Genomic DNA, 27,046 nt, shown 5'->3' on the forward strand with positions numbered 1-27,046 from the left:
CATAGAACCTAAGAAACGTGTTCACGGAGGACCAGGCAGCCGCCTTGCATAATTGTTCTGCAGACGCGCCACAGTGGGCCGCCAAAGTAGGTCCAACAGACCGAGTAGAATGGGCTTTAATAGCAGCAGGAACTGGGAGGGAGTCCAGCCTGCGCATAAGCTTGTGCAATCACCATTCTAATCCACCAGGCCAAGGTTTGTTTAATTGCAGACCAGTCACGTTTCAGAAAACCAAACAGGACAAAAAGGGCATATGACCTCCTGACAGAAGCAGTCTTCTCCACATGGATACGGAGAGCCCTAACCACATCCAAAGACCGTTCTTTGGGAGACAAGTCCGAAGAGATAAAGGCCAGAACCACAATCCCTTGGTTAAGGTGAAAAGATGACACCACCTTAGGTAAATAACCCGGTCGAGTATCAGAAAGCGTGGACGACAGGACAACGCGCCTAAGTCAGTCACCCGTCTTGCAGAGGCATAGCCAGCAAGAACAGGACCTTGGCAGTGAGCCATTTAAGGTCCACCAACTCAAGAGGTTCGAAAGGACTCTTGCAGAGCATTCAGTACAACAGTCAGATCCCATGGAGCCACAGGTGGGACATAGGGAGGCTGAATCCGAAGAACACCCTGAGTGAAAGTATGAACGTCAGGTATAGACTTTTCTCTGAAACCATACTGACAAGGCAGATATGTGAACCTTGAGGGTGGCCGACGAAGATCTAAGTCAAGGCCTTGTTGCAGAAAAGCCAGAATTCTGGAAGGTCTGAACCTAAAGACATCATAATTCTTCTAAGCACACCAGGTGAAGTAAGAATTCCAAACCCTGTAATAAATCCGGGCAGAGGCCGGTGTGCGGGCTTTCAATATATTCTGGATGACCGCCTCAGAAAAACCTTTGGCCCACAGGAGTGATGCTTCAAGAGCCACGCCGTCAAAGCCAGTCTGGCCAGGTCTGGGTAGACACGAGCCCTGTACGAGGATGTCTGGTCACTTAAGAAGTAGAAGGAGACGCCCCATCGACAAACACTGCAGGTTTGAGAACCAATGTCATCTGTGCCACGCTGGGGCAATTAGAAGTAGCGATCCTCCTTGTTTGAACTTCCGTAGGACCCTGGGCAGAAGAGACACTGGAGGGAACAAGAAGGGCAGCCGAAAGTTCAATGGAATTGCCAGTGCGTCCATGAACGTTGCCTGAGGATCCCTGGTCTGAGATCCGAAGACCGGAACCTTGTAATTGTGTCAAGACGCCATCAGGTCTACACCTGGTAGACCCACCTGTCCACTAGGAGTCGAAAGACGACTCTACTCTCCGGCGTGCACGTCCTGGCGACTGAGGAAGTTCATTCAGGACACCCGGAATGAACACTGCCGATATTGCCCAACAAAGGATTTTTTAACACTTCCATAATTGCATGCGGCTTCGAGTGCTGCCTTGATGGTTTATTTATGCCACCGTGGTGGCGTTGTCTGACTGTACTTGAACAGGAGTGTTCTGTACAAGAGGCAGGCGAGAGATAGCGCATTGAACACCACCCTCCGCTCCAGAATGTTTATTGGGAGGAGTGATTCCTCCTTGGTCCAGCGACCCTGAAAAGAGTGTCGCTCCAACACCGCACCCCATCCCCTTAGACTGGCTTCCTGCTTAATTTCTGATCTTGTAGCCACCAGGTTAGCGACAGACGAACATCCGGAGTCAAATTGATCATGTGGGATCTGATCTGCTGAGGAAGGCCGTCCAACTTGGAAAGGATTAACCTCTGTAGAGGGCGGGAATGAACTAGAGCATACTCTACCATGTCGAATGCCAACACCATCAGGCTAAGTACTTGCATCGCCGGGTGTATCGACACTCTGGGGCGACAAAGGAAGCATCTTATCCTGTCCTGAAGCTTCAGGACTTTTTCTGGAGACGCTGACTGTGTGTGTGTCCAGGAGTTCCCCAAGGTGCACCATGTTCTGAGCTGGGACCAGCGAGGACTCCTTCCAATTGATAAGCCACCCGTGGGCTTGCAGAAAGGTTACTGTCCGTTGCAGTTGACTGAGGAGGTCATTGTGGGAAATTGCCAGAATCAGCAGGTCGTCCAGATATGGCAGGATTCTGACACCCTGAAAAGAGAGATGGGACGTCAGCACGGCCATGACCTTGGCGAAGATCCGAGGAGCCGTAGCTAGTCCAAATGGCAGAGCCTGGAATTGATAGTGGATGTTGCCAATATCAAACCGCAGAAACTGCTGATGCGACATGGCAATAGGTATACATGCAGGTATGCATCCTGTATATCCAGGGATAGTCTCCAGGTTCCATAGCCAGTACAAGTGAGCGCAGTGTTTCCATACGAAACCTGGACACTCTCACAAACTTGTTCAGAGATTTGAGGTTGAGTACAGGCCGGAAGGACCCATTGGGTTTCGGGACAAGAAACATGGTCAAGTAATAACCTCTGCCTCTCTTAGACTGAGGAACCGGCACAACCACTCCTGTACTCAGGAGAGAACTGACAACCGTTTGCAAATCTTGCGACTTTTCCGTTTCTGAAGGGAGAACCGCGGTGCAAAACTGGTGAGGGGGACGTCTCTTGAAAGAGACTGCGTACCCGTGAGAGACAACTTGCAGCACCCATGTGTCTGAAGTGGTCTTTAACCAGACTTGGGCGTACTGTAGAAGTCAGCCTTCCACCCTGGGGTCCCCCAGGGGGAGGCCCGCCCCGTCACTCAGCAGGCTTGTCTTGTTTAGAAGCAGGCCGACGGGCCGCTCAGGATTGTTTTGCCTTGGGCTTGGTGATTTTGGGAGCACGAGATTGTCTCGGATATGCCTGACCTTTTGATTTCCCCCCTTGAGGCCAAAAGAAACTAAAAGGTGGTACATTTTAGCTTCAGTGCAGAAGGATTAGTATTTGGCAGAAAGGCAGTCTTAGCAGCCGCTAATTCAGATACACTTTTATTCAGGTCTTCCCCAAACAAAATGTCCCCAGTGAAGGGGAGTACCTTCAAGGTCTTTTTGGAGTCTAGGTCCACCTTCCACGACCCCAGCCACAGAATACAGCGAGCCAGGACAGACGTAGTTGACGCCTTGGCTACCAACACACCCGCCTCAGAGGACACCTCCTGAATGTATTAGGCGCGGTGGTAATGTGAAACAGGTATTGTCTGGCAGTGTCAGAGATATCCTCGGGCAGCTCTTCCTCTAATTCCTGAACCCACGCTTCAATACCTTTTGCAGCCCAAAAGGCAGCAATCGTGGATCTATGCACAGCTTCTGTAAGGGAGTAAATAGATGTTGACAGGCAGAGTGGACGACACCACGAAGCGGGTGACGCGAGAATCCACCGGCTGTGAATTTTCCCACTTGTTACATAACTCTGCGGGAAGAGGATAGCGAGCCAAGGCCTGTTTAGGCAGAGGGAATTTCATCCCTAGAGTAGACCAGGGTTCCCGCCTGATGTCCACTAAATGGTCATAATAGGGTAACAGATTTAACCACCTTCTGCCGTTTAAACATATCAGATTTCTTAGCCACAGTAGTGGAAACTTCGTCATCAGAGATTTGCAGGATCTGTTTAATAGCCACCACTAAGGCACAGACATCAATCTGCAAGGGAGAACCCTCATCAGTAACACCTGATTCAGGGGCAGATTTATTAAGCTCGGTGAAGTGATAAAGTGGAAGGTGATAAAGATCCAACCAATCAGCTCCTAACTGTCATGTTACAGGCTGGGTTTCAAAAATGTCAGTTAGGAGCTGACTGGCTGGTGCTTTATCTCCTTTCAATTTATCACTTCACCAAGCTTAACAAATCTGCCCCTCAGGGGCAGATGTATTAACCTGGAGAAGGCATAAGGAAGTGATAAACCAGTGATATGTGCAAGGTGATAAAGGCACCAGCCAATCAGCTCCCATATGTAAATTAACAGTTAGGATCTGATTGGCTGGTGCCTTTATCACCTTGCACATATCACTGGTTTATCACTTCCTTATGCCTTCTCCATGTTAATACATCTGCCCCTCAGTGTCTTATAGGACCGTATGCTCCCCCTTCTCTTCAGATGAAACATCAGAGAGGTACGTGGAATGTGAGGAGGAAGCAGCCCGCTTAGATGACTCAGAGACACGGGAGTGACCTGGGGTGGATTTTTGTCTAACCAAGGACTGATTTAATTGCTGAAGTTGATTAGATACATTTTTCCCGCCCAAGGCGGATTAACCATAGGGAAAATTTGTTGAAGTAGGGGCACAGGTGGTCCCATAGGGGGCGTAAGGCGTTCTACCAGAGTACCTAGTAGGTTAGTGAACGCAGCCTGGGGTGGCTCCTGAGTGGGCACAGGAGCTGCGGACTGACTAGAAGATGTATGACACGTGGTACACACTTCCCCCTCTGGTAAACCCTTGGAGCATGCTCTGTATGCTGCAGGAGCTTCCACTGATTTACCGCCTTTTCTGTTATATCATTAGAATACCGCCCATAATGTCTATCACACCCATTCTATCTAAAATGATCCCCGTTATCGCCCATATCGCGCCCATAGTAATCAGGTTTAGCTGTGTAAAAGGCTGGGAGCCTCGCTACCCCAGGGGTAGCAAGCTCAAGAAGTGATACCACGCCCCCGAAGGGCAGAAACAGAACGGGTGTAGAAGGGGGTGAAAAGAATTGAATACCGCCCTATGTATGAATGCAACAACAGAGCGACTTAGTACGATAAAGCCAGACAAAGTACAATACCTGCGAATAAATCCAGTATTGGGGGTACTTCTGAGTTGATCGCAGCAGGAACTTTGTTAGCAGTTGGGCAAAACCATGTGCACTGCACGGGAGGCAGATCTAACATGTGCAGAAAGAGTTAGATTTGGGTGGGTTATTTTGTTTCTGTGCAGGGTACATACTGGCTGCTTTATTTTTACACTGCAAATTAGATTGCAGTTTGAACACACCCCACCCAAATCTAACTCTCACTGCACATGTTATATCTGCCTCCCCTGCAGTGCACATGATTTTGCCCAACTGCTAACAAAGTTCCTGCTGCGATCAACTTAGAATTACCCCCATTATGCGACTGAATACACAGTAGAATATGCGTATTGGATAAATACTGTGTCGCACTATATTAGCGGATCCAGGCGCACCTAGCCCCTTAGGGTACAGAATATAGTGACAGTTATATCTGGGAAACACTGAGAGTGAAACCACACAGCAGATACAGGCACACACAGTCAACGCAGAAATGATCACAATAAAACTGCACTGGTCTAGTATGTATGTATGTATGCATGTGTATATATATATATATATATATATATATATATATATATATATATATATATATATATATATATATATATATATATAATTGCAAGGACACTGGAGTACCACTGGCTGTCTGTTTGGAAAGTTTTTTCCTGTGTGAATCTGCATGGACAGCTTACCCGTATCTGTATTTCACGTTTGTGTTTGACACATGAGGTCCATTTTTGGCAGGATCTTGCTGTTTTCACCTTCCTTTTGAAAGTTAGAAACATAGGAAATAGCTGAATTCTGATCAATCGAATATATGAGGTCTCGTGACCGAAGAGAAGCATATGCTCCAGATAAGTAGTGTCCATTTTTCCTTTCACATGGGGTATACACTATATATATTTATCTAGACACTAGAAGGCGCCCCTTATCTCTATTTTTACATACATACATATTATATATATATATATATCACAGCGCAGTAAGTGACAGGAGGATTTATGAGATTACTCGTACAATATATTCTGGAAACGGTACACTCTCGCTCAACTAATGCTGTCTGTAGAAAGACATGTAGGATACTTAAGTGTTTGTCAAGTTTCAGCGCTATATACAGGCGGCTTTACAAGGGAGACCTTGCCCTGCAGTCCCGGAGACCAGCCGTAGCTATGCTCAGAAGATGGCGCCCAGCGTCTTAGTCAGGGAGTGAGGGAGAGTGTGAGGCAGCTCCAGGGTGGGAAAGCTGCGAGGAGATGGCACCCTGGGCTGGAGGAGGGGCTTCAGTTCAAGCGCTACCTCCCCTATGCTGGATTTCCACCCCGGGTACAGTGAAACTTATTAAATGGGGTGTTAGTACACCCCGACCTGTACTCAGACGCCCTGGAAATCTAGTGGGGTACCTGCCCAGTGACCGTGTCCACGCCAGTGCCACGACCCGTATCCCTAGGCCGCCGATGGAACACGATTTAATGTCGGGTCCCGCCTGGGGGACCCTCTTACCTCCTCCCCGTAGCAGCCATGCGAACCAGGAGAGCAGTCTGTGACTCTGTGCCTAAGCCAGGACGTCTCCACCACAAGTACCTGGGAACTGAGCCGGGAAATAGAGCAGCGCTGACAGCCCAGAGAAGAAATCTTCTTAGAAAAGCTTTTTCAGGGCTGCCCAGTGCAGCCCTCCTTTTAGGTGAGCTGAGGCTGCAGGCACCAATTTGAAACTGAGCTCTCAGTGCCTGGAGGCGGGGTTATAGAGCAGGCACCAATGCATCCTGGGACAGCCTAAAGCTTTAGCCTGTTGGTGCCTTTGGATCAAGATCCACTCTACACCCAGATGTTACCCTGAGGAAACCAATGTACCCTGCTGCAGAAATACCCATTTAGTCTGTAATAGCGCTCACAATGCAGTGGGCGTATTGTTTTCCTTGTATACAGCTGGGAGCAACATCTCTGGACAATGGCTTCAAGTTGGTGGAACGCAAATAGCGGCAGAACTCATGCATCATTTCCAGTACTTCCAGGTGCCGTGATCACACATGCCTGGACAATGCGTTGTGAGAACTGCAGCGGCTAGTCCACAGCCGGTGATTGGTGCCTCCTGGCAGGTGGTACTATCTTTTGTCAGTATAGATGTACCACTTAGTGCAGCACTGGGTTCCTTTATGAGACATGATGAAGGTGCATGTGAGTACCAAAACAGCCATCGGGCTGCTGACCATACGCTGCTATTAATATGACTGCATCTTGCCAATGAAGTCTGATAAGTATCTATGCTGCTTCTGCACATTGCACTTTCTTATGTGTGACTGACGGCTTTTGCCTAATGCTGCACATTATAAATATATCCAGCTATATATCTGTCTATGTCTATCTATACTTTTTGATTTTTCCCTGGGTAAAATCACACACTGATGGAAATCTATGTCCGGTATGGGAACATGACGTCCCTGTGTATGCTTCAATAAATCTCAACAAACGTACACTTCTTCATCCAAACATGAGTGCTGCTCCTACACACAGACACACATTAACTAAATCTAGATATATAGATAGATATGTTTTAGTGAGAGTTCATTACAGTAACAAAAGACCAAATAGCTCTTGTAGACTCACCTTTGGATAGTTGGTGCCAAGTTCATCAATGGAACAAAACTGGATGAGTTTTTCATAAATGCTGAAGAAAGTAAAATGTCATATTATATATCTATATATAAAACACAAGCATAACTAATACTGCAACAATAGAATACAGTACACATAATGCACGCTGCCGCTGTATACATTCTATACCTGGCCAAGGGAAGCCCCACTGCAGGACATGCCCTTACCTGGGGTTCCGGAATTCTTTTTTCTTCTGGATAATTTGATTCATGTCTGTGCCTTCTTTCAGTTTTTTCTCATATAGTCTGTGAATCTTCTCCTAAGAAGAAATGGTCACATAAATGTGTATTGTGTAACTATGGATACATATGACAAGGGTCATTTCTTGACACCTCTTTCATCTTATGCTGTGTACACACTGTTGGGCATCGGCTGTGTGGCAGACCTGACGTGATATGTCCAAACTACGACGTTCACAGAGGTTTCATTTGTATATACCCACCGACCTGCTTGCGATATATCGCCCAGTGTGAACCCAGCATTAGAGACCACAATATAATATCTGTTAACAGATGCACCTGTGAAAGGCAACGCTGCATGGAGCAGTCAGTTAGGATATGCATCACTGGGGAGAGGGGGGGCTGGGATATAAAAGCACAACCCTAAGCCCACAGACTCTCACTGTAATCATCTATTGCTAACCGACGGAAGCTTGGTTAAACCCAGTCCTGGCATTTATCATCTCTACACTAAACTCAAGTTTTGTAATGTGAGAGGAGACGTCCAAGAGTCACAAGGAATCTCCATCCTAACTCTTCTAGTCAGAAAGGACTGGTATAAGAAATACGCGGAAGACAGAAAGAGGTCACTGCGCAGAATAATAGCGGTGATAGGATTCGTACATGTAAACTGTATAGCTCAGAAAGCCTTTAAGTAAATAATTATTCCTTCAGCTGTCAATCTTCTTTGTTTGAGTTGTAGTAAGTCATTAACAAAATGCTGCAAGCTATTTTTTTTTAAATTTACCCAATACATACCTGTAACAGGCTTACTGTAAAATATTTCCTAAAGAAATAGTTTACATCAATTACATTTTGTTCTCCGGTTTTAGACCAAGAGCTAACCAAACATTTCCTAAACATGGGATTTAATGGATTACTGTTAACGGTCTCAGGCGCACTTAAACACGGCATACGCTGCCATTAATGTTAGGTGAATAATGGCATGAGATAATGTCACATGTTTCCTCTTCTGAGCACAGAGAATGAATGGGATGTAGTTATGGGGGAAAATAAGCAAATAGCGTTCTATTGTATTGGCTAACATTGCTATGTAACAGGCACAGATGCCAGATTGTCACATAAGACTGACATGCACAAATATCTAAGTAGAATTGGCCAAAACTATCACCACGTTATATGTATACTATAAAGGTGCAAAAGTTTCCACGGGGAACCGAAAAGATAGAAAGCTGGGTATTGGCATTAGTAGAAGTACTTCCATGCAGTCTCAGGTGATATAACTGGGGTACAGCACCAGAATAAGGATAGAAAATACACAATGTATGCGATTTTGAGGGCATGCTTCAGCATGCACAGCTCTGAAGGCAAGATAGATAAGTCGCCTCTGTCCTCGGTGGCCTCTCACACCTACATACTACATTCTTCCAGACTTACGTGGCTATTGCTGAGCCCCCCCCCCCCCCCCCCATTATGGTATCCACAACATACAAGATAACAAGGGAATATTGACACTTTTTAATGCTTGGGTGAAGAGCCAAGCGTCCCAGAATCCTTCCTGCACAACAGTTGATAAACTATACTAGAGCTGAGACGGAAGAGAGAAGCGCTGTAATCAAGTCCTGGAGTTTTACCTGAAGGTGATTAGAACAGCGGCCTGGTGGCTCTGGGGGAATTTTGATATCATCTGGCAACATGTTTCGGACCCTCTCTGAAAAGGATGCTAAGCATATAGAAAAAAATACATGTAAGGCAGGGATGAGAGCAATGCCTGATAGTTCTGCAACACAGACGGCAATCTAATGTGGTCAGGTTGCAAAAGGGTTAACAGGTGCTAAGGGTGATTAACATGACATTTCAGTGCTGCCAAATCACAGGATTAATTCTGCTGTTGTGATGGGGAGGGGTGGGGGAGACAGACACGCCACCACTTATACTTGCTGCCTCTGGCTCCTCTGATGGCTTTTGCACCCGCCACCCCCTTTCCCAATGGATGGGAACAATCGCCCTCTGTGTGGCCCATAACACCAAAGAAAGTTACTCATCAGGTGTTAGGTTACCACTTCACAACAAATCTGAGATAGCAGGAACCAGTATTAATGCCCCTAAACTTCATGTATGGAGGAGCCATGACACAGGTTCAGATATAATTAACCCATTCACTATCAACATGTCTGCATTTCAAAGCTTTACAGAGCAATCTGCCAGCAGCGAAGGAGGACTCATTTTGCCAAGCAGTAAAGTCGACTAGACAGGTTCAGTCAAGAACACCTAGGAGGTGTCCTTTCCAATCTATATATGAAAGAACAGTGTTTGTGTGCGTGATAAGGAGAGTGCATATAAACATCAGCACTGCAGCAGAAAAGTGCTTTGGATTGTTGGCCCTCCAAAAGGGCATAGGGCATAGGGCATGAAGCAGCACTGGCTTGCCAATGACAGAACAAAGGCTCACACTCTTCCTCTAAAGACCGACATGGAGCCCTGGACAAACCACAAAAGTGACAGGGCAACTCCAGTCTCATCGTCATCAGCAAATCACAGAGGCAATGGCTGCCACATCGCATGTGCAAACAGAAGAGCGGGACACAGGTCACATACGCTCACTGGCTGACATTTCAACGATTATCAGACTTCGAAGCAATTTGTATGAACACATAACCAATTCTCCAATGACTGCAGTAAGTCCTCTATGAATAGGATTAATCCCACTTACTCCAAAACTGGGGGAATAGCAATGCCTACACATGTCAAAGACTCCTCTCCCTTGGAATTACACAATGTATTACACTTGTTCCAATGCTAATACACACATACAGTGTCAGTAAGTGTGCCCTACGGCTTGATGCTTTACATAGGCTGCAGGGTGTGTCAGTCCCTGTACACACCCTGGTACAGTCATATCCGCACGGTGAAGCCTGTGTGTGCGGCACTTGTGTGTCATTCTAGGATTATCCAGCTAAGAATGATTGGCCAAGACATGGTAACTACCAGATTCCAACACTGGTCTATAAACTGTGCTGAATATCTAAATCTGCAGATGCCATCACTATGCATGTACAGTATAGTCTCAACTGGAAGTAAAAGGAATGTCTTGCTGCAATTGTGACACAGACAATGGGAAATGGATTGAAAAAAATAAGAATTTACTCACCGGTAATTCTATTTCTCGTAGTCCGTAGTGGATGCTGGGGACTCCGTAAGGACCATGGGGAATAGCGGCTCCGCAGGAGACTGGGCACAACTAAGAAAGATTTAGGACTACCTGGTGTGCACTGGCTCCTCCCTCTATGCCCCTCCTCCAGACCTCAGTTAGGAAACTGTGCCCGGAAGAGCTGACACCATAAGGAAAGGATTTTGGAATCCCGGGTAAGACTCATACCAGCCACACCAATCACACCGTACAACTCGTGATACTATACCCAGTGAACAGTATGAATAACAACTGAGCCTCTCAAACAGATGGCTCATAACAATAACCCTTTAGTTAGGCAATAACTATATACAAGTATTGCAGACAATCCGCACTTGGGATGGGCGCCCAGCATCCACTACGGACTACGAGAAATAGAATTACCGGTGAGTAAATTCTTATTTTCTCTGATGTCCTAGTGGATGCTCCCAAACGGGCGGGAGAGTGCGGATGACTCTGCAGCACCGAATGAGCAAACTCAAGGTCCTCCTCAGCCAGGGTATCAAACTTGTAGAATTTAGCAAATGTGTTTGAACCCGACCAAGTAGCAGCTCGGCAAAGTTGTAAAGCCGAGACCCCTCGGGCAGCCGCCCAAGAAGAGCCCACTTTCCTCGTGGAATGGGCTTTTACAGATTTAGGATGCGGCAGTCCAGCCGCAGAATGGGCAAGTTGAATCGTACTACAGATCCAGCGAGCAATAGACTGCTTTGAAGCAGGAGGACCCAGCTTGTTGGGCGCATACAGGATAAATAGCGAGTCAGTTTTCCCGACTCCAGCCGTCCTGGAAACATAGATTTTCAGGGCCCTGACTACGTCCAGCAACTTGGAATCCTCCAAGTCCTTAGTAGCCGCAGGCACCACAATAGGTTGGTTCAAATGAAAAGCTGATACCACCTTAGGAAGAAATTGGGGACGAGTCCTCAATTCCGCCCTATCCATATGGAAAATCAGATAAGGGCTTTTACATGACAAAGCCGCCAATTCTGACACACACCTGGCCGAAGCCAAGGCCAACAGCATGACCACTTTCCACGTGAGATATTTTAGTTCCATGGTTTTAAGTGGCTCAAACCAATGTGACTTAAGGAAATTCAACACCACGTTGAGATCCCAAGGTGCCACTGGAGGCACAAAAGGGGGCTGAATATGCAGCACTCCTTTAACAAACGTCTGAACTTCAGGCAGTGAAGCCAGTTCTTTTTGGAAGAAAATCGACAGAGCCGAAATCTGGACCTTAATGGAACCCAATTTGAGGCCCATAGTCACCCCTGACTGTAGGAAGTGCAGAAATCGACCCAGCTGAAATTCCTCCGTTGGGGCCCTTCTGGCCTCACACCACGCAACATATTTTCGCCATATGCGGTGATAATGGTTTGCGGTCACCTCCTTCCTAGCTTTAATCAGCGTAGGGATGACTTCCTCTGGAATGCCCTTTTCCTTCAGGATCCGGCGTTCAACCGCCATGCCGTCAAACGCAGCCGCGGTAAGTCTTGGAACAGACAGGGTCCCTGCTGCAACAGGTCCTGTCGGAGCGGCAGAGGCCATGGGTCCTCTGAGATCATTTCTTGAAGTTCTGGGTACCAAGCTCTTCTTGGCCAATCCGGAACCACAAGTATAGTTCTTACTCCTCTCCTTCTTATTATTCTCAGTACCTTGGGTATGGATGCAGAGGAGGGAACACATAAACCGACTGGTACACCCACGGTGTCACTAGAGCGTCCACAGCTATCGCCTGAGGGTCCCTTGACCTGGCGCAATATCTTTTTAGCTTTTTGTTGAGGCGGGACGCCATCTTGTCCACCTGTGGCCGTTCCCAGTGATTTACAATCAGCTTGAAGACTTCTGGATGAAGTCCCCACTCTCCCGGGTGGAGGTCGTGCCTGCTGACGAAGTCTGCTTCCCAGTTGTCCACTCCCGGAATGAACACTGCTGACAGTGCTATCACGTGATTTTCCGCCCATCGGAGAATCCTTGTGGCTTCTGCCATCGCCATCCTGCTTCTTGTGCCGCCCTGTCGGTTTACATGGGCGACCGCCGTGATGTTGTCTGACTGGATCAGCACCGGCTGGTGTTGAAGCAGGGGCCTTGCCTGACTTAGAGCATTGTAAATGGCCCTTAGTTCCAGAATATTTATGTGTAGGGAAGTCTCCTGACTCGTCCATAGTCCTTGGAAGTTTCTTCCCTGTGTGACTGCCCCCCAACCTCGAAGGCTGGCATCCGTGGTCACCAGGACCCAGTCCTGTATGCCGAATCTGCGGCCCTCTAGAAGATGAGCACTCTGCAGCCACCACAACAGCGACACCCTGGTCCTTGGAGACAGGGTTATCAGCCGATGCATCTGAAGATGCGATCCGGACCACTTGTCCAACAGATCCCACTGAAAGATCCTTGCATGGAACCTTCCGAAAGGAATTACTTCGTAAGAAGCCACCATCTTTCCCAGGACTCGCGTGCAATGGTGCACCGACACCTGTTTTGGTTTTAGGAGGTCTCTGACTAGAGATGACAACTCCTTGGCCTTCTCCTCCGGGAGAAACACTTTTTCTCTGTTCCGTGTCCAGAACCATCCCCAGGAACAGTAGACGCGTTGTAGGAACCAGCTGCGACTTTGGAAAATTCAGGATCCAGCCATGCTGTTGTAGCACTTCCCGAGCAAGTGCTACTCCGATCAACAACTGTTCCCTGGACCTCGCCTTTATAAGGAGATCGTCCAAGTACGGGATAATTAAAACTCCCTTTTTTCGAAGGAGTATCATCATTTCGGCCATTACCTTGGTAAATACCCTCGGTGCCGTGGACAGACCAAACGGCAACGTCTGGAATTGGTAATGACAGTCCTGTACCACAAATCTGAGGTACTCCTGGTGAGGAGGGTAAATGGGGACATGCAGGTAAGCATCCTTGATGTCCAGTGATACCATGTAATCCCCCTCGTCCAGGCTTGCAATCACCGCCCTGAGTGATTCCATCTTGAACTAGAACCTTCTTATATAAGTGTTCAAGGATTTTAAATTTAAAATGGGTCTCACCGAACCGTCCGGTTTCGGTACCACAAACATTGTGGAATAGTAACCCCGTCCTTGTTGAAGGAGGGGTACCTTGATTATCACCTGCTGAGAAACCAGCTTGTGGATCGCCTCCAGCACTGCCTCCCTGTCCGGGGGAGCTGTCTGCAAGGCAGATTTGAGGAAACGGCGAGGGGGAGACGTCTCGAATTCCAGCTTGTACCCCTGAGATACTACTTGTAGAATCCAGGGATCCACCCGTGAGCGAGCCCACTGGTCGCTGAAGTTCTTGAGACGGGCCCCCACCGTACCTGGCTCCGCCTGTGGAGCCCCAGCGTCATGCGGTGGACTTAGAGGAAGCGGGGGAGGACTTTTGTTCCTGGGAACTGGCTGTATGTTGCAGCTTTTTCCCTCTACCTCTGCCTCTGGGCAGAAAGGACGCGCCTCTAACCCGCTTGCCTTTCTGGGGCCGAAAGGACTGTACCTGATAATACGGTGCTTTCTTTGGCTGTGAGGGAACATGGGGTAAAAATGCTGACTTCCCAGCTGTCGCTGTGGAAACGAGGTCCGAGAGACCATCCCCAAACAACTCCTCACCCTTGTAAGGCAAAACTTCCTTGTGCCTTTTAGAATCTGCATCTCCTGTCCACTGCAGAGTCCACAATCCTCTCCTGGCAGAAATGGACATTGCGTTTATTTTAGATGCCAGCCGGCAAATATCCCTCTGTGCATCTCTCATGTATAAGACAGTGTCTTTAATATGCTCTACGGTTAGCAATATAGTGTCCCTATCTAGGGTATCAATGTTTTCCGACAGGGAATCTGACCACGCAGCTGCAGCACTGCACATCCATGCTGAAGCAATAGCCGGTCTCAGTATAATTCCTGAGTGTGTATATACAGACTTCAGGATAGCCTCCTGCTTTCTATCCGCAGGTTCCTTTAGGGCGGCCGTGTCCAGGGACGGTAGTGCTACCTTTTTTGACAGACGTGTGAGCGCTTTATCCACCCTAGGGGATGTCTCCCAATGTGACCTGTCCTCTGGCGGGAAAGGGTACGCCATTAGTAACTTTTTTGAAATTACCAGTTTCTTATCGGGGGAAGCCCACGCTTCTTCACACACTTCATTTAATTCATCAGATGGGGGAATACCACTGGTAGCTTTTTCTCCCCAAACATAATACCCTCCACATAAGCCTCCTCATCAAACATGTCGACACAGCCGTACCGACACACCGCACACACACAGGGAATGCTCTGACTGAGGACAGGACCCCACAAAGTCCTTTGGGGAGACAGAGAGAGAGTATGCCAGCACACACCAGAGCGCTATATAATACAGGGGATACACACTACACACAGTGATTTTTCCCCTATAGCTGCTATCATACACAATTTGCGCCTAAATTTAGTGCCCCCCCTCTCTTTTTTACCCTATTGAGCCTGGAAACTGCAGGGGAGAGCCTGGGGAGCGTCCTTCCAGCGGAGCTGTGAGAGGAAATGGCGCCAGTGTGCTGAGGGAGATAGCCCCGCCCCCTTCACGGCGGACTTCTCCCGCTTTTTTCAGGATATTTTTGGCAGGGGATTTTACACATATATAGTCTTACTGACTATATTATGTGTTTTTTTGCCAAGCTAAGGTATTTCTATTGCAGCCCAGGGCGCCCCCCCCCCAAGCGCCCTGCACCCATCAGTGACCGGAGTGTAAGGTGTGCATGGGGAGCAATGGCGCACAGCTGCAGTGCTGTGTGCTACCTTAATGAAGACCGGAGTCTTCAGCCGCCGATTTTCTGGACGTTCTTCTTGCTTCTGGCTCTGCAAGGGGGACGGCGGCACGGCTCCGGGACCGGACGACCGAGGCTGGGCCTGTGTTCGATCCCTCTGGAGCTAATGGTGTCCAGTAGCCTAAGAAGCCCAAGCTAGCTCAAGCAGGTAGGTTCGCTTCTTCTCCCCTCAGTCCCTCGAAGCAGTGAGTCTGTTGCCAGCAGATCTCACTGAAAATAAAAAACCTAAATATACTTTCTTTTCTAAGAGCTCAGGACAGCCCCTAGTGTGCAACCAGCTCGGCCGGGCACAAAATTCTAACTGAGGTCTGGAGGAGGGGCATAGAGGGAGGAGCCAGTGCACACCAGGTAGTCCTAAATCTTTCTTAGTTGTGCCCAGTCTCCTGCGGAGCCGCTATTCCCCATGGTCCTTACGGAGTCCCCAGCATCCACTAGGACGTCAGAGAAATTAAAGATGCACTGCGTATTATACAGGCAATGCCAATTTCATTTATAAAAGGGACACTTACCCACCAACTCCTGGGGGTCTTTTTTCTCCAGCTCAGACTGTTCCTGGAAGAGCAAGAAAAGACTAAATAAATGATGATTACAAGTATAATACTTTGTGGCACATGTAAAGTTAAAACACATTTTGCACAATATGCTGGACTAAAATGCTCAGCATAGCATCCAGCGCTGCATGGGTAACATCCGCTCATATATAACAGTACCCAATTTGTACATCATTTTGCCAGTCTTAAATTATAAAAGTGCATTTACCATATAAAATCGATTTAAATCCAGATACAAATACAAAATGAAAGTTTGAATTAAGTTCAATTAAAGACAAACATCAGTAATCTTCCCTTTAAAGGATCAAAATCTATTTTCGTGGCGTGGACAGATAGCACAAATCATTAATTTAATGTGAAAAGAAATCTGCAGCTAGATTAATAAATCTAACAGTATACGTGTGTGAGATCAAGAAGCACTCAGCCAATCAGAGCAGCCTGCTGATAAGCATCAGTAGGTATTTAGCATCAGAAGCTGAGAACCTGTAAGTGATGACATGCCACCTTACAAGAGCATATGTGGCTTTGTGGTCTGCATGATACCTACATAATGCGGAATGCTCAAACCTAGATAGGCCACAATGTATAAGAAAATTTTGTGCACATGTGCAGACAATAAAAATGCCCAAATTGAACTATGCTTTTACAACCAACTCTCCCTGAGTTCTTTATCATCAGATCACTGGGTTTGTAAAACAGAATTATTGGCAACACTGAATGTTTTGAAGCACTGGTAGTCAAAAATAGAGGGATAAGAGCAACCAAGATGAATGTAAGCCCTGGATGAAGGAAGTGAAGAGAAGAGGGGTTACGCACAATAACGAGGCTGAGGCAGCAGAAACAAGATGGCAGAGGGCACAAATTCAGTAATCGGTTGGTAGCACGAGCAGAGGAATACTGAGCAAAGAATCATTGCAGAAAGAACGACAGAAAAGAAGCAATTAACATTTGGCACGAGACATTTAACTGGGAAAAAAATACCACAATTTTTACAACCTTAGAACCATACTTGCCTACCTGACCCTCTCCATGAGGGAGAAAATGCTCTGTTCCTGGACTTTCTGGGTAATGTATGATTGCCATCCCCTGCGATGAGCTAGTTAATTGATAAGAAAGGTGTTTCACCACAGGTGATGGCAATCATACATTACCAGGAAAGTCCAGGAACAGAGCATTTTCTCCCTCATGGAGAGGGTCAGGTAGGCAAGTATGCCTTAGAACAGGACCTCTTCATTCATCACCAAACTGATCAAATAAACGTTATGTGTACTTTAACATCTAGAAAGCATCTCTCCTAAGAGATGAAGCGTACCTTGTCAAATGTAGTGAAATGAATATGAAACTAAAAGATCAGATGTACAGTACGCTCTATGATCCTCTGAGGCAGTACTTACAGTATAGGACAGGTGACGTGTGTGGAACTAGGAGTGTATATTCCATTTCTACATGGCAGAAAAGCACACTACAGTGATGGAGGCTTCCCATCCTTAAGTGTACAAAGCAGAGGCGTCACTAGGGTTGGTGTCACCCGGTGTGGTAACTCATGGTGTCACCCCCCCATGGACCTCCTCCCATATCACACCACACACATCCTTAGTAATGTTTTTGTACTAGTTTTACTTGTAAATCATAATTCCTGTATATCACTGAATGCGATGGCAATAGTAGTGACATAGGACCCTAATCAGGTTGGTTTGCATATTCTGCTAAAAAGCAGTATCTGCAATCGTTTCTGCAGCATGCTGGGGGCTGTCCAGCATGCTAATTGGCATCCAGCGATGCGATCGCAAAATAATTGAGATCCCATCGCTGAAGCAGAAACTAAGGATGACCCCCTGCAGACGTAGCTAGGCTGCGTATTCAGGCGATGAACCGGCAATTTTTGGGTTGTAGTGGGCGCGTGTGATGTCACGTAGCTGCCCCAAAAAAGCTCTGACCCCCTTTTGCAGCTACGCCTGCCCCCAATGCCCGCCGCCAGTTGCGTAATTAGACATTTTAGTGCTGTGTGCAAAATAGGGCATTGGTGCCAACCTGCACGCAAAAAATATAGGGGCGTGGCTTCATGGGAAGGGGTGTGGCCACAAAATAATAACGATTCATATTACACGGCACAGTAGTCTCCATTATTCAAATTACGCCGCACAGTAGCGCCACTACACCAGGTAGAGCCCCTTTTTACACATTACGGCAGACAGCATCCCCTTTTTACACATTACGGCAGACAGCGTCCCCCTTTTTACACATTACGGCAGACAGCATCCCCCTTTTTACACATTACGGCAGACAGAGTCCTCTTTTTACACATTACGGCAGACAGAATAGATTATACTTACCATTTCTCCGCTGGCTCAGTCAGGCTCCTCGTTGCTGGCAGCTCCGGGTGCAGGGGAGAAGGAAGAGGAGGGAGGGGGAGGAGGGAGGGAGCCGCAGCAGTGCACTGTAATTGCTGGCGGTGCCGCTGCAGCTGTCCATATCCTTCCGCATTGGCTGGCCGCCACTGCTGTGCATGCTGGGATGAGGGAAGCGCATCCCAACATTCACAGCAGCGGCAGCCAGCCTATGTGGAATGAGAGGGACAGCTGCAGCAGCGCTGCCACCAATTACATAGCGCTGCTGCGGCTCCTTCCCTCCACCCCCTCCCTCCTCTTCCTTCTCCGCTGCTCCCGCTGCTGCTCCTCTCCTCCTCAGGCACAGGCGGCTTGTAATGAGTCAACTTGACTCATTACAAGCTGCTGACTTTAGGGAATCGGGGCCGTTGCGCCCTCAGGGCGACTGCGCTGTGTGCCAGGCACACCTGACACACACATAGTTACGGCACTGCCCGCCGCTGTCAATGAAAGTGCAGTCGCATCCTTCAGGGATGCAAACGCGCTTTGATTGCATGCACACTGTTACCGTGGCATATTTTTGCAAAAATCACTCTATTGCGATTATTGCTAAAATGAAATGCGACCAGAATTAGGTCCATAAACAGCTAATGGGCCCTACACATTAGGCGATATAACTGCACGATATGAACGTTCTCGTACGTAGGCACCAGCGATGAACGATGTGCGGCCCCGCACTCGTTCATCATTGGTGCTGGGTCACTTATGCATGCAGGCCAATATGGACAATCTCGTCCATATTAGCATGCACTGCTATGGAGCCGGGTGACGTTATACCACACAGTATGAGCCGAAAATCACATGATAGCACACGGTATGAGCAGAAATTCACATTATAGCACACAGAATTAGCCGAAAATCACATGATGGCACACAGAATGAGCCGAAATTCATATTATAGCACACGGTATGAGCAGAAATTCACATTATAGCACACAGAATGAGCCGAAAATCACATGATAGCACACAGAATGAGCCGAAATTCACATTATAGCACACGGTATGAGCAGAAATTCACATTATAGCACACAGAATGAGCCGAAAATCACATGATGGCACACAGAATGAGCCAAAATCACATGATAGCACACGGTATGAGCAGAAATTCACATTATAGCACACAGAATGAGCCGAAAATCACATGATGGCACACAGAATGAGCCAAAATCACATGATAGCACACGGTATGAGCAGAAATTCACATTATAGCACACAGAATGAGCCGAAAATCACATGATGGCACACAGAATGAGCCGAAATTCACATTATAGCACACAGAATGAGCAGAAATTCACATTATAGCACACAGTATGAGCCGAAATTCACATTATACAACATACAGTAGATTTAGACAAAATTCACATATGCCACACAGTATGATCCACAACTCAGGGCCAGGGAGATTGGCAGCAGGGACAGTGACAGGGAGAGGGACACAGGGAAGCAGGGTAAGAGTACCTAAGATGAGCAGCGGAGGACGTGGGCGGCGGCAGTGTGCAGAATGTGGCTGGCGCGGGTGAGGAGAATAGCAAGCCGCAAGAGCATCCTCACACTTCTCCCTCCTAGAGTCCCGGCGGCGTGATGACGTTCAGACCCGGCCGCGGCGGAGTCCTCCTCTTCCAGCAGGGGGGAGGGGGGGGGGGGGGGGTATTGGGATGCGATCAAAACTGAGCCGCGGCGGAGTCTTCTTGTTGCAGGCGGGGGTATATGATTTTGAGTCGGCGGGGGTGCGATCGTAATGCAAATAGAGCACTGCAGTTACGATCGCACCCTCGCCGAATCAAAATCATATACCCCCGCCTGCAACAAAAAGACTCCGCCGCGGCTCAGTTTTGATCGCATCCCCCCCTAGCAGGTGCGAGTGCGGCTCTTGTTTGGTGTCACCCCATTGAAGGGTGACACCGGGGTGCGGGCGGCACCCCCCGCACCCGCCACTGCCGGTAGCAGAGGTACAGATGGGGAAAGGAGCAGAGACAGACAGGCACACATGGAGGGGGAGAGGAGCACACGGCGCATGGGGGCAGAGTCACAGAGGGGGGAAAGGGGGGGGGAGTATCAGAGACACAGATGGGGAAAGTACCAAAGATATACAGACTGTACAGATATAGGAAAGTGAGCGAGGCACTTATGGGAAAGGGAACTGCGGCATAGAAGGGTTGAGGGGCAGAGGCACAGACGGAGGGGTGACAAAAACACAGCTGATATAGGTGAAAGGTTCACTTGGGTAAGTAGGAGCAGAGGCACACATGGGGATATAGGGAAAGAGTAACACATGGGTATACAGGGGAAGGAGGCACACATGGGGATACAGGGGAAAGAGGCACACATGGGGATACAGGGGAAAGAGGCACACATGGAGATACAGGGGAAAGAGGCACACATGGAGATACAGGGGAACACCTGGGGATTCAGGGGAAAGAGGCACACCTGGGGATACAGGGGAAAGAGGCACACCTGGGGATACAGGGGAAAGAGGCACACATGTGGATACAGGGGAAAGAGGTACACCTGGGGATACAGGGGAAAGAGGCACACCTGGGAATGTAGGGGAAGGAAGCATACCTGGGAAACTTGTGAGAGCTAGAAGAAGCAGGAGAAGGAGGAGAACAGAGGAGCAGCAGGAGACCTGGGGGCGGGGCAACATGCAGTGCAGTAAATATAACTGAAGAGAGGAAACTACTGAGCTAGTCGGGACTCGGGAGAGATTTAAGTGAATGCCCTGAGAGGCTGCTGCGACTGGAGAGCGGGGGAGGGGGGCACACAACCCCCATGCTGGTAACTACAACCTGCATGATCATCAGCACAAGCATGGCCCCTGTACACAGTGACACTGTACTTCCCCCACACTTCTCAGCTGTACCTGCCGCCGGCCACTTCAATCAATCCTGCCCCTCAGCAATGCCAGCATTCGCCAGCTTGTAAATAGCTGCCCTCCGCCTTGCCCCACATAGCGCTGATGGGAGCCGCGCCTCTGAGGGGAGGGGACTCGGAGTGAAGAGTCTGAAGATCCGGCCAGGGGGATCGTGCTGACAGTCAGTGCCCCGTCCTGTGCTGTCATCTAGCTTGCCGCTGCCTGTCAGCTGTTGACAGGCGCAGAAAGCAGCGGAGCGCGGGGTGAGCTCCTATTGAGCCTGCAGCGCTTAGTGCCGGGGAAGAGGAGGTGTGGACGTCGCTGCTGACATGTCTATGTCAGTTCTTTTGATGGGATTAGGGTGCGGCTGGGAGTGCAGGGCTCTATTTGGTGTCACCCTATTGAAGGGTTACACCCGGGTGCGGGCCGCACCCCCCGCACCCCCCTCATGACGCCACTGGTACAAAGTGATCTTGGAATGTAAAAACACAATGGCACTGATGTTCTTTGCCAGCATGACAATAACTTATTTACAAGGGTATGGGAGGAAATCTACAACCTCTCAGGTTCTGCCACTCGTGTACAGTAGTTCAGGTACCTTTCAGAAAATGAATGCGTGCAGATGGCTCTTTGCAATAGGGCACAGGTTCTCAAACTCGGTCCTCAGGACCCCACACAGTGCATGTTTTGCAGGTCTCCTCACAGAATCACAAGTGAAATAATTAGCTCCACCTGTGGACCTTTTAAAATGTGTCAGTGAGTAATTACTACACCTGTGCACTTGCTGGGTTACCTGCAAAACATGCACTGTGTGGGGTCCTGAGGACAGAGTTTGAGAACCACTGCAATAGGGGATGCAGCATTGTTTTGCAGTAACCTCATGCACACAAAACTGGGAGTGACAGAAAAGTATTAGCTGCACATGACAACTACACAGCTGTCAGTGAGCGAGCCTCATAATTAGCTGGAGTAGAATCTAAATGAACAAACATGCATTTTCTAGTAGCCCTGTGGATGCTGGTGCCGGCATTCCAGAGCAAGGTCGGGATTCCGATGTCTGTATTTCGACAGCCAGGATCCCGTGCAACTTACTGATAAAGGACACAGGCACAAGAGTGCAATCAGTATACAAGTACATTTGTGATTCCCCAGCTGCAAGCACCAGTAATGAAAGATGTGTCTGCACTATTCTGCGGGATGTCACACACAAATACATAGTTAAGCAAATGTTAAGGCTATGCAAATACAGTCAATATGAATTTATTCAAAAGAGCGAGAAACCGCTTTCCAGGATCTGTTACTAGGAGATTCCTAAAGAGGAGGACACTAATGAAAGATAGGTATGGAGATTTATTTCTGAATGATACATATTCACAGATGTGTTATAAAGAGAATTGGAAAGGGTCTTAAGCAGAGGTGTCTAGTCTTTGGGGAGATAATTCAATTAGCCACAGGCTTTGAACTCCCAAGTTTAGAGGCTGGAACAATTCAATTGCTGCCCGCAAGTCAGGAATGTGTAAACCGGAACCCATGTAAAGGGCACTCTCAGGGACAAAACGAGTTTTATGGTAAGAACTTACCTTTGTTAAAACTCTTTCTGCGAGGTACACTGGGCTCCACAAGGATTGGACAATTGGGGTGTAGAGTAGGATCTTGATCCGAGGCACCAACAGGCTTAAAGCTTTGACTGTTCCCAGAATGCACAGCGCCGCCTCCTATATCACCCCGCCTCCCAGCACAGGAGCTCAGTTTTGTAGAGATGAGCGGATTCGGTTTTACTCGGTTCTCAAAACGGCATCCGATTGGCTATCCAAAACACGTGACATCAGTGAGCCAATAAGATGCCGTTTTGAGAACCGAGTAAAACCGAGTAAAACCGAATCCGCTCATCTCTAGTTTTTAGTTAACCAGCACAATGCAGTAGCAGGAAAAGAGACAACGGTTAGTAGCCACATACACCACACTCTCACGACAGGAGAAGTGTCAGCGGCTAATGCCATACCAACCCAAAGAAGCTAAGTGCGTCAGGGTGGGCGCCTAGTGGAGCCCAGTGTACCTTGCAGAAAGTTTTAACAAAGGTAAGTTCTTACCATAAAACTCGTTTTCTGCTGCAGGGTACACTGGGCTCCACAAGGACTGGACAATGGGGATGTCCTAAAGTAGTTCCTTATGGGAGGGGACGCACTGTAGCGGGCACAAGAACCCGGCGTCCAAAAGAAGCATCCTGTGAAGCGGCAGTACCGAAGGCATAGAACCTTATGAACGAGTTCCCTGAGGACCACGTAGCCGCCTTGCACAATTGATCAAGGGTCGCACCACGTTGGGCCGCCCAAGAAGGTCCAACAGACCGAGTAGAATGGGCCTTAATGTGATCAGGAGCAGAGAGACCAGCCTTCACATAAGCATGTGCAATCACCATTCTAATCCATCTGGCCAGAGTTTGCTTGTGAGCAGGCCAGCCACGTTTGTGAAATCCAAACAAAACAGAGAGAGAATCAGATTTTCGAATAGAAGCAGTTCCCTTCACATAGATACGGAGAGCCCGTACCACATCCAAAGACCGCTCTTTGGGAGACAAATCAGGAGAGACAAAGGCCGGATCCACAATCTCCTGATTAAAGTGGAACGAAGAAACCACCTTAGGTAAATATCCGGGACGAGTCCTAAGAACCGCCCGGTCACGGTGAAAAATCAGATATGGGGAACTACAAGACAAGGCACCCAGCTCCGACACTCTTCTAGCAGAGGCAATAGCCAGCAAGACCACCACCTTAAGGGAAAGCCACTTAAGGTCAGCTGAACCAAGAGGTTCAAATGGAAGCTCCTGCAACGCCTCCAAAACCACCGACAAGTCCCAAGGAGCCACAGGCGGGACATAGGGAGGTTGGATACGCAACACACCCTGAGTGAACGTATGAACATCAGGTAAAGTCGCATTTTTTCTCTGAAACCACACCGACAAAGCAGAAATATGAACCTTGAGGGAGGCCAGATGCAGGCCTAAATCTAGGCCTTGCTGCAGAAAAGCCAAAAGTTTGGCTGTACTAAACTTGAAAGCGTCATAATTGTTAGATGCGCACCAAACAAAGTAGGACTGCCATACCCTATGATAAATCCGAGCAGAAGCCGGTTTCCGGGCCAGCAACATAGTTTTAATGACCCCTTCAGGAAACCCCTTAGCCCTCAAGATGGAAGCTTCAAGAGCCACGCCGTCAAAGATAGCCGAGCTAGGTCCTGGTAGACACAGGGGCCCTGAACGAGGAGGTCTGGGCGTTGTGGAAGTAGAATTGGACGCTCTGACGATAGGCCTTGCAGGTCTGAGAACCAGTGCCGTCTGGGCCACGCTGGGGCTATGAGAAGCAGATTTCCTTTTTCTTGCTTGAACTTCCGAATTACCCTGGGCAGGAGTGACATCGGAGGGAACACATAAGGCAGCCGAAACCTCCACGGCACTGCCAGCGCATCCACGAATGCTGCTTGAGGATCCCTTGTCCTTGCTCCGAAGACCGGAACCTTGTGATTGTGTCGAGACGCCATCAGATCCACGTCTGGAAGACCCCACTTTTCCACGAGGAGTTGAAACACTTCTGGATGGAGGCCCCACTCGCCGGCATGCACGTCCTGACGACTGAGAAAGTTCGCTTCCCAACTCAGGACTCTCGGAATGAATATTGCCAATATGGCCGGTAGATGGCGTTCCGCCCAACGTAGAATCCGTGAGACTTCCTTCATTGCCAAACGGCTTTGAGTGCCGCCTTGATGATTTATGTAAGCCACGGTTCTGAATTAAATGCTGGGCCAGGTTCAACGCATTGAAGACCGCCCGCAATTCCAGAATGTTGATCGAGAGGAAAGATTCCTCCTTGGTCCACCGACCCTGAAGGGAGTGTTGCTCCAGCACCACGCCCCAACCTCTTAGACTGGCATCTGTCGTCAACAGGACCCAGTTGGATATCCAGAAGGGACGACCCCTGCACAATTGTTGGTCCCGGAGCCACCAGTGTAGCGACAGACGGACCTCCGGAGTCCAAAAGATCATTTGAGATCTGAGCCGGTGAGGCAGGCCGTCCCACTTGGCTAGAATCAGCCTCTGGAGGGGGCGATAATGGAATTGAGCATACTTCACCATGTCGAATGCTGATACCATTAGGCCCAGCATCTGCATTGCCGAATGTATCAACACTTGCGGACGAGAAAGGAAGCAACAAATCCTGTCCTGAATCTTCAGGACTTTCTCCTGAGACAAGAACAACCTCTGGTTGTGAGTGTCCAACAACGCTCCCAGGTGCACCATGCTCTGAGCAGGGACCAGGGCTTGTAGAAACCGGACCGTCATATCCAAATGACGCAGGAGAAGATCTGGGGAATTTGCCAGGATTAACAAGTCGTCCAGATACGGCAGTATCCAGACCCCTTGACGGCGGAGTACCACCGTCATTACCGCCATAACTTTGGTGAAGATTCGCGGAGCCGTTGTTAAACCAAAAGGTAACGCCAGAAACTGGTAATGTAGGTTGCCAATAGCGAACCTAAGGTATTGTTGATGTGACACTGCTATAGGAATATGCAGGTAAGCATCCTGTATGTCCAGGGAGACCATGTAGTCCCCAGGTTCCAAGGCCAGAACTATAGAGCGAAGGGTTTCCATACGGAACTTGGAAACCTTCACAAACCTGTTCAATGCCTTGAGGTTGAGAATGGGCCGGGAGGACCCATTCGGTTTCGGGACTAGAAACAGCGGAGAATAGTACCCCCGGCCCCTCTGAGCAAGAGGCACCTGTACTACGACTCCTGTATCCAGGAGGGTCTGTACCACCGAGTGTAGAGTTTTTGCCTTTGTCTGGTCCAAAGGGACGTCTGTCTGGCAAAATCGATGAGGGGGTCGGTATTTGAAGGCTATGGCGTAACCTCGAGTGACGACTTCCCGTACCCAGGCATCTGAAGTGGTCTTCAACCATTCCTGGGTATACCCTAGAAGCCGGCCCCCCACCCTGGGATCCCCCAGGGGGAGGCCCGCCCCGTCATGCGGCAGGCTTATCGGTCTTGGCAGCTGGCTGACGGGCAGCCTAGGCTCTTTTGGGCTTCGGCTTACCAGGTTTGGAAGTGCGGGCCTGCTTATGGTACGTCTGACCTTTTGCTTTACCTGAAGGACGAAAGGGCCGAAAGGACGTACCTTTAGCCTTCGACACAGAAGGAGCGGTATTAGGCAGACAGGCAGTTTTGGCAGTAGCCAAGTCAGCCACAATCTTATTTAAGTCCTCCGCAAACAGAATATCTCTCTTGAAAGGGAGTACCTCCAGGGTTTTTCTAGAGTCCAGATCCACAGACCAGGATCTCAGCCACAATAGCCGGCGAGCCAGGACTGACGTAGTAGAGGCCTTGGCTGCTAGCATACCGGCATCAGAGTCGAGAAGCTGTGACAATATATGACAAGCATTGTCTAGCATGGTCAGAAGAGATTTCAGCTTCTAACTTCAAGGCCCATGCTTCAATAGCCTCTGCAGCCCATGTAGCTGCAATAGTGGGCCCTTGTGCAGCACCCGTGAGGGTGTAAATCGCTTTCAGACAACCCTCCACACGTTTATCCGTAGGCTCTTTTAGAGACGTGATGGTAGTGACAGGTAGAGCTGAGGAAACCACCATCCTAGCCACATGTGAGTCTACTGGAGGAGGCGTTTCCCAATTTTTAGACAGCTCTGGTGCAAGGGGATAGCGAGCC

General features: G+C 48.7%; 1 protein-coding gene across 3 annotated transcripts in view; it reads right to left on the minus strand.

Annotated features, from left to right (window-relative positions):
- The window catches only part of SAP30BP (SAP30 binding protein), a 111,241-nt gene that overhangs the window by 6,082 nt on the left and 78,113 nt on the right, over nucleotides 1–27,046 (minus strand). For all 3 annotated transcript variants that reach the window (XM_063960608.1, XM_063960607.1, XM_063960606.1), the window contains 4 exons: nucleotides 16,048–16,090; nucleotides 9,194–9,282; nucleotides 7,548–7,639; nucleotides 7,333–7,393 (listed from right to left, as the gene is read on the minus strand). In XM_063960608.1, coding sequence (XP_063816678.1) covers nucleotides 7,333–7,393; nucleotides 7,548–7,639; nucleotides 9,194–9,282; nucleotides 16,048–16,090 — 285 coding nt within the window. The remainder of the gene's footprint in view (nucleotides 1–7,332; nucleotides 7,394–7,547; nucleotides 7,640–9,193; nucleotides 9,283–16,047; nucleotides 16,091–27,046) is intronic.

Source organism: Pseudophryne corroboree, chromosome 3 (assembly GCF_028390025.1).
Source record: "Pseudophryne corroboree isolate aPseCor3 chromosome 3, aPseCor3.hap2, whole genome shotgun sequence".
In the NCBI taxonomy this organism is placed as follows: Eukaryota; Metazoa; Chordata; class Amphibia; order Anura; family Myobatrachidae; genus Pseudophryne; species Pseudophryne corroboree.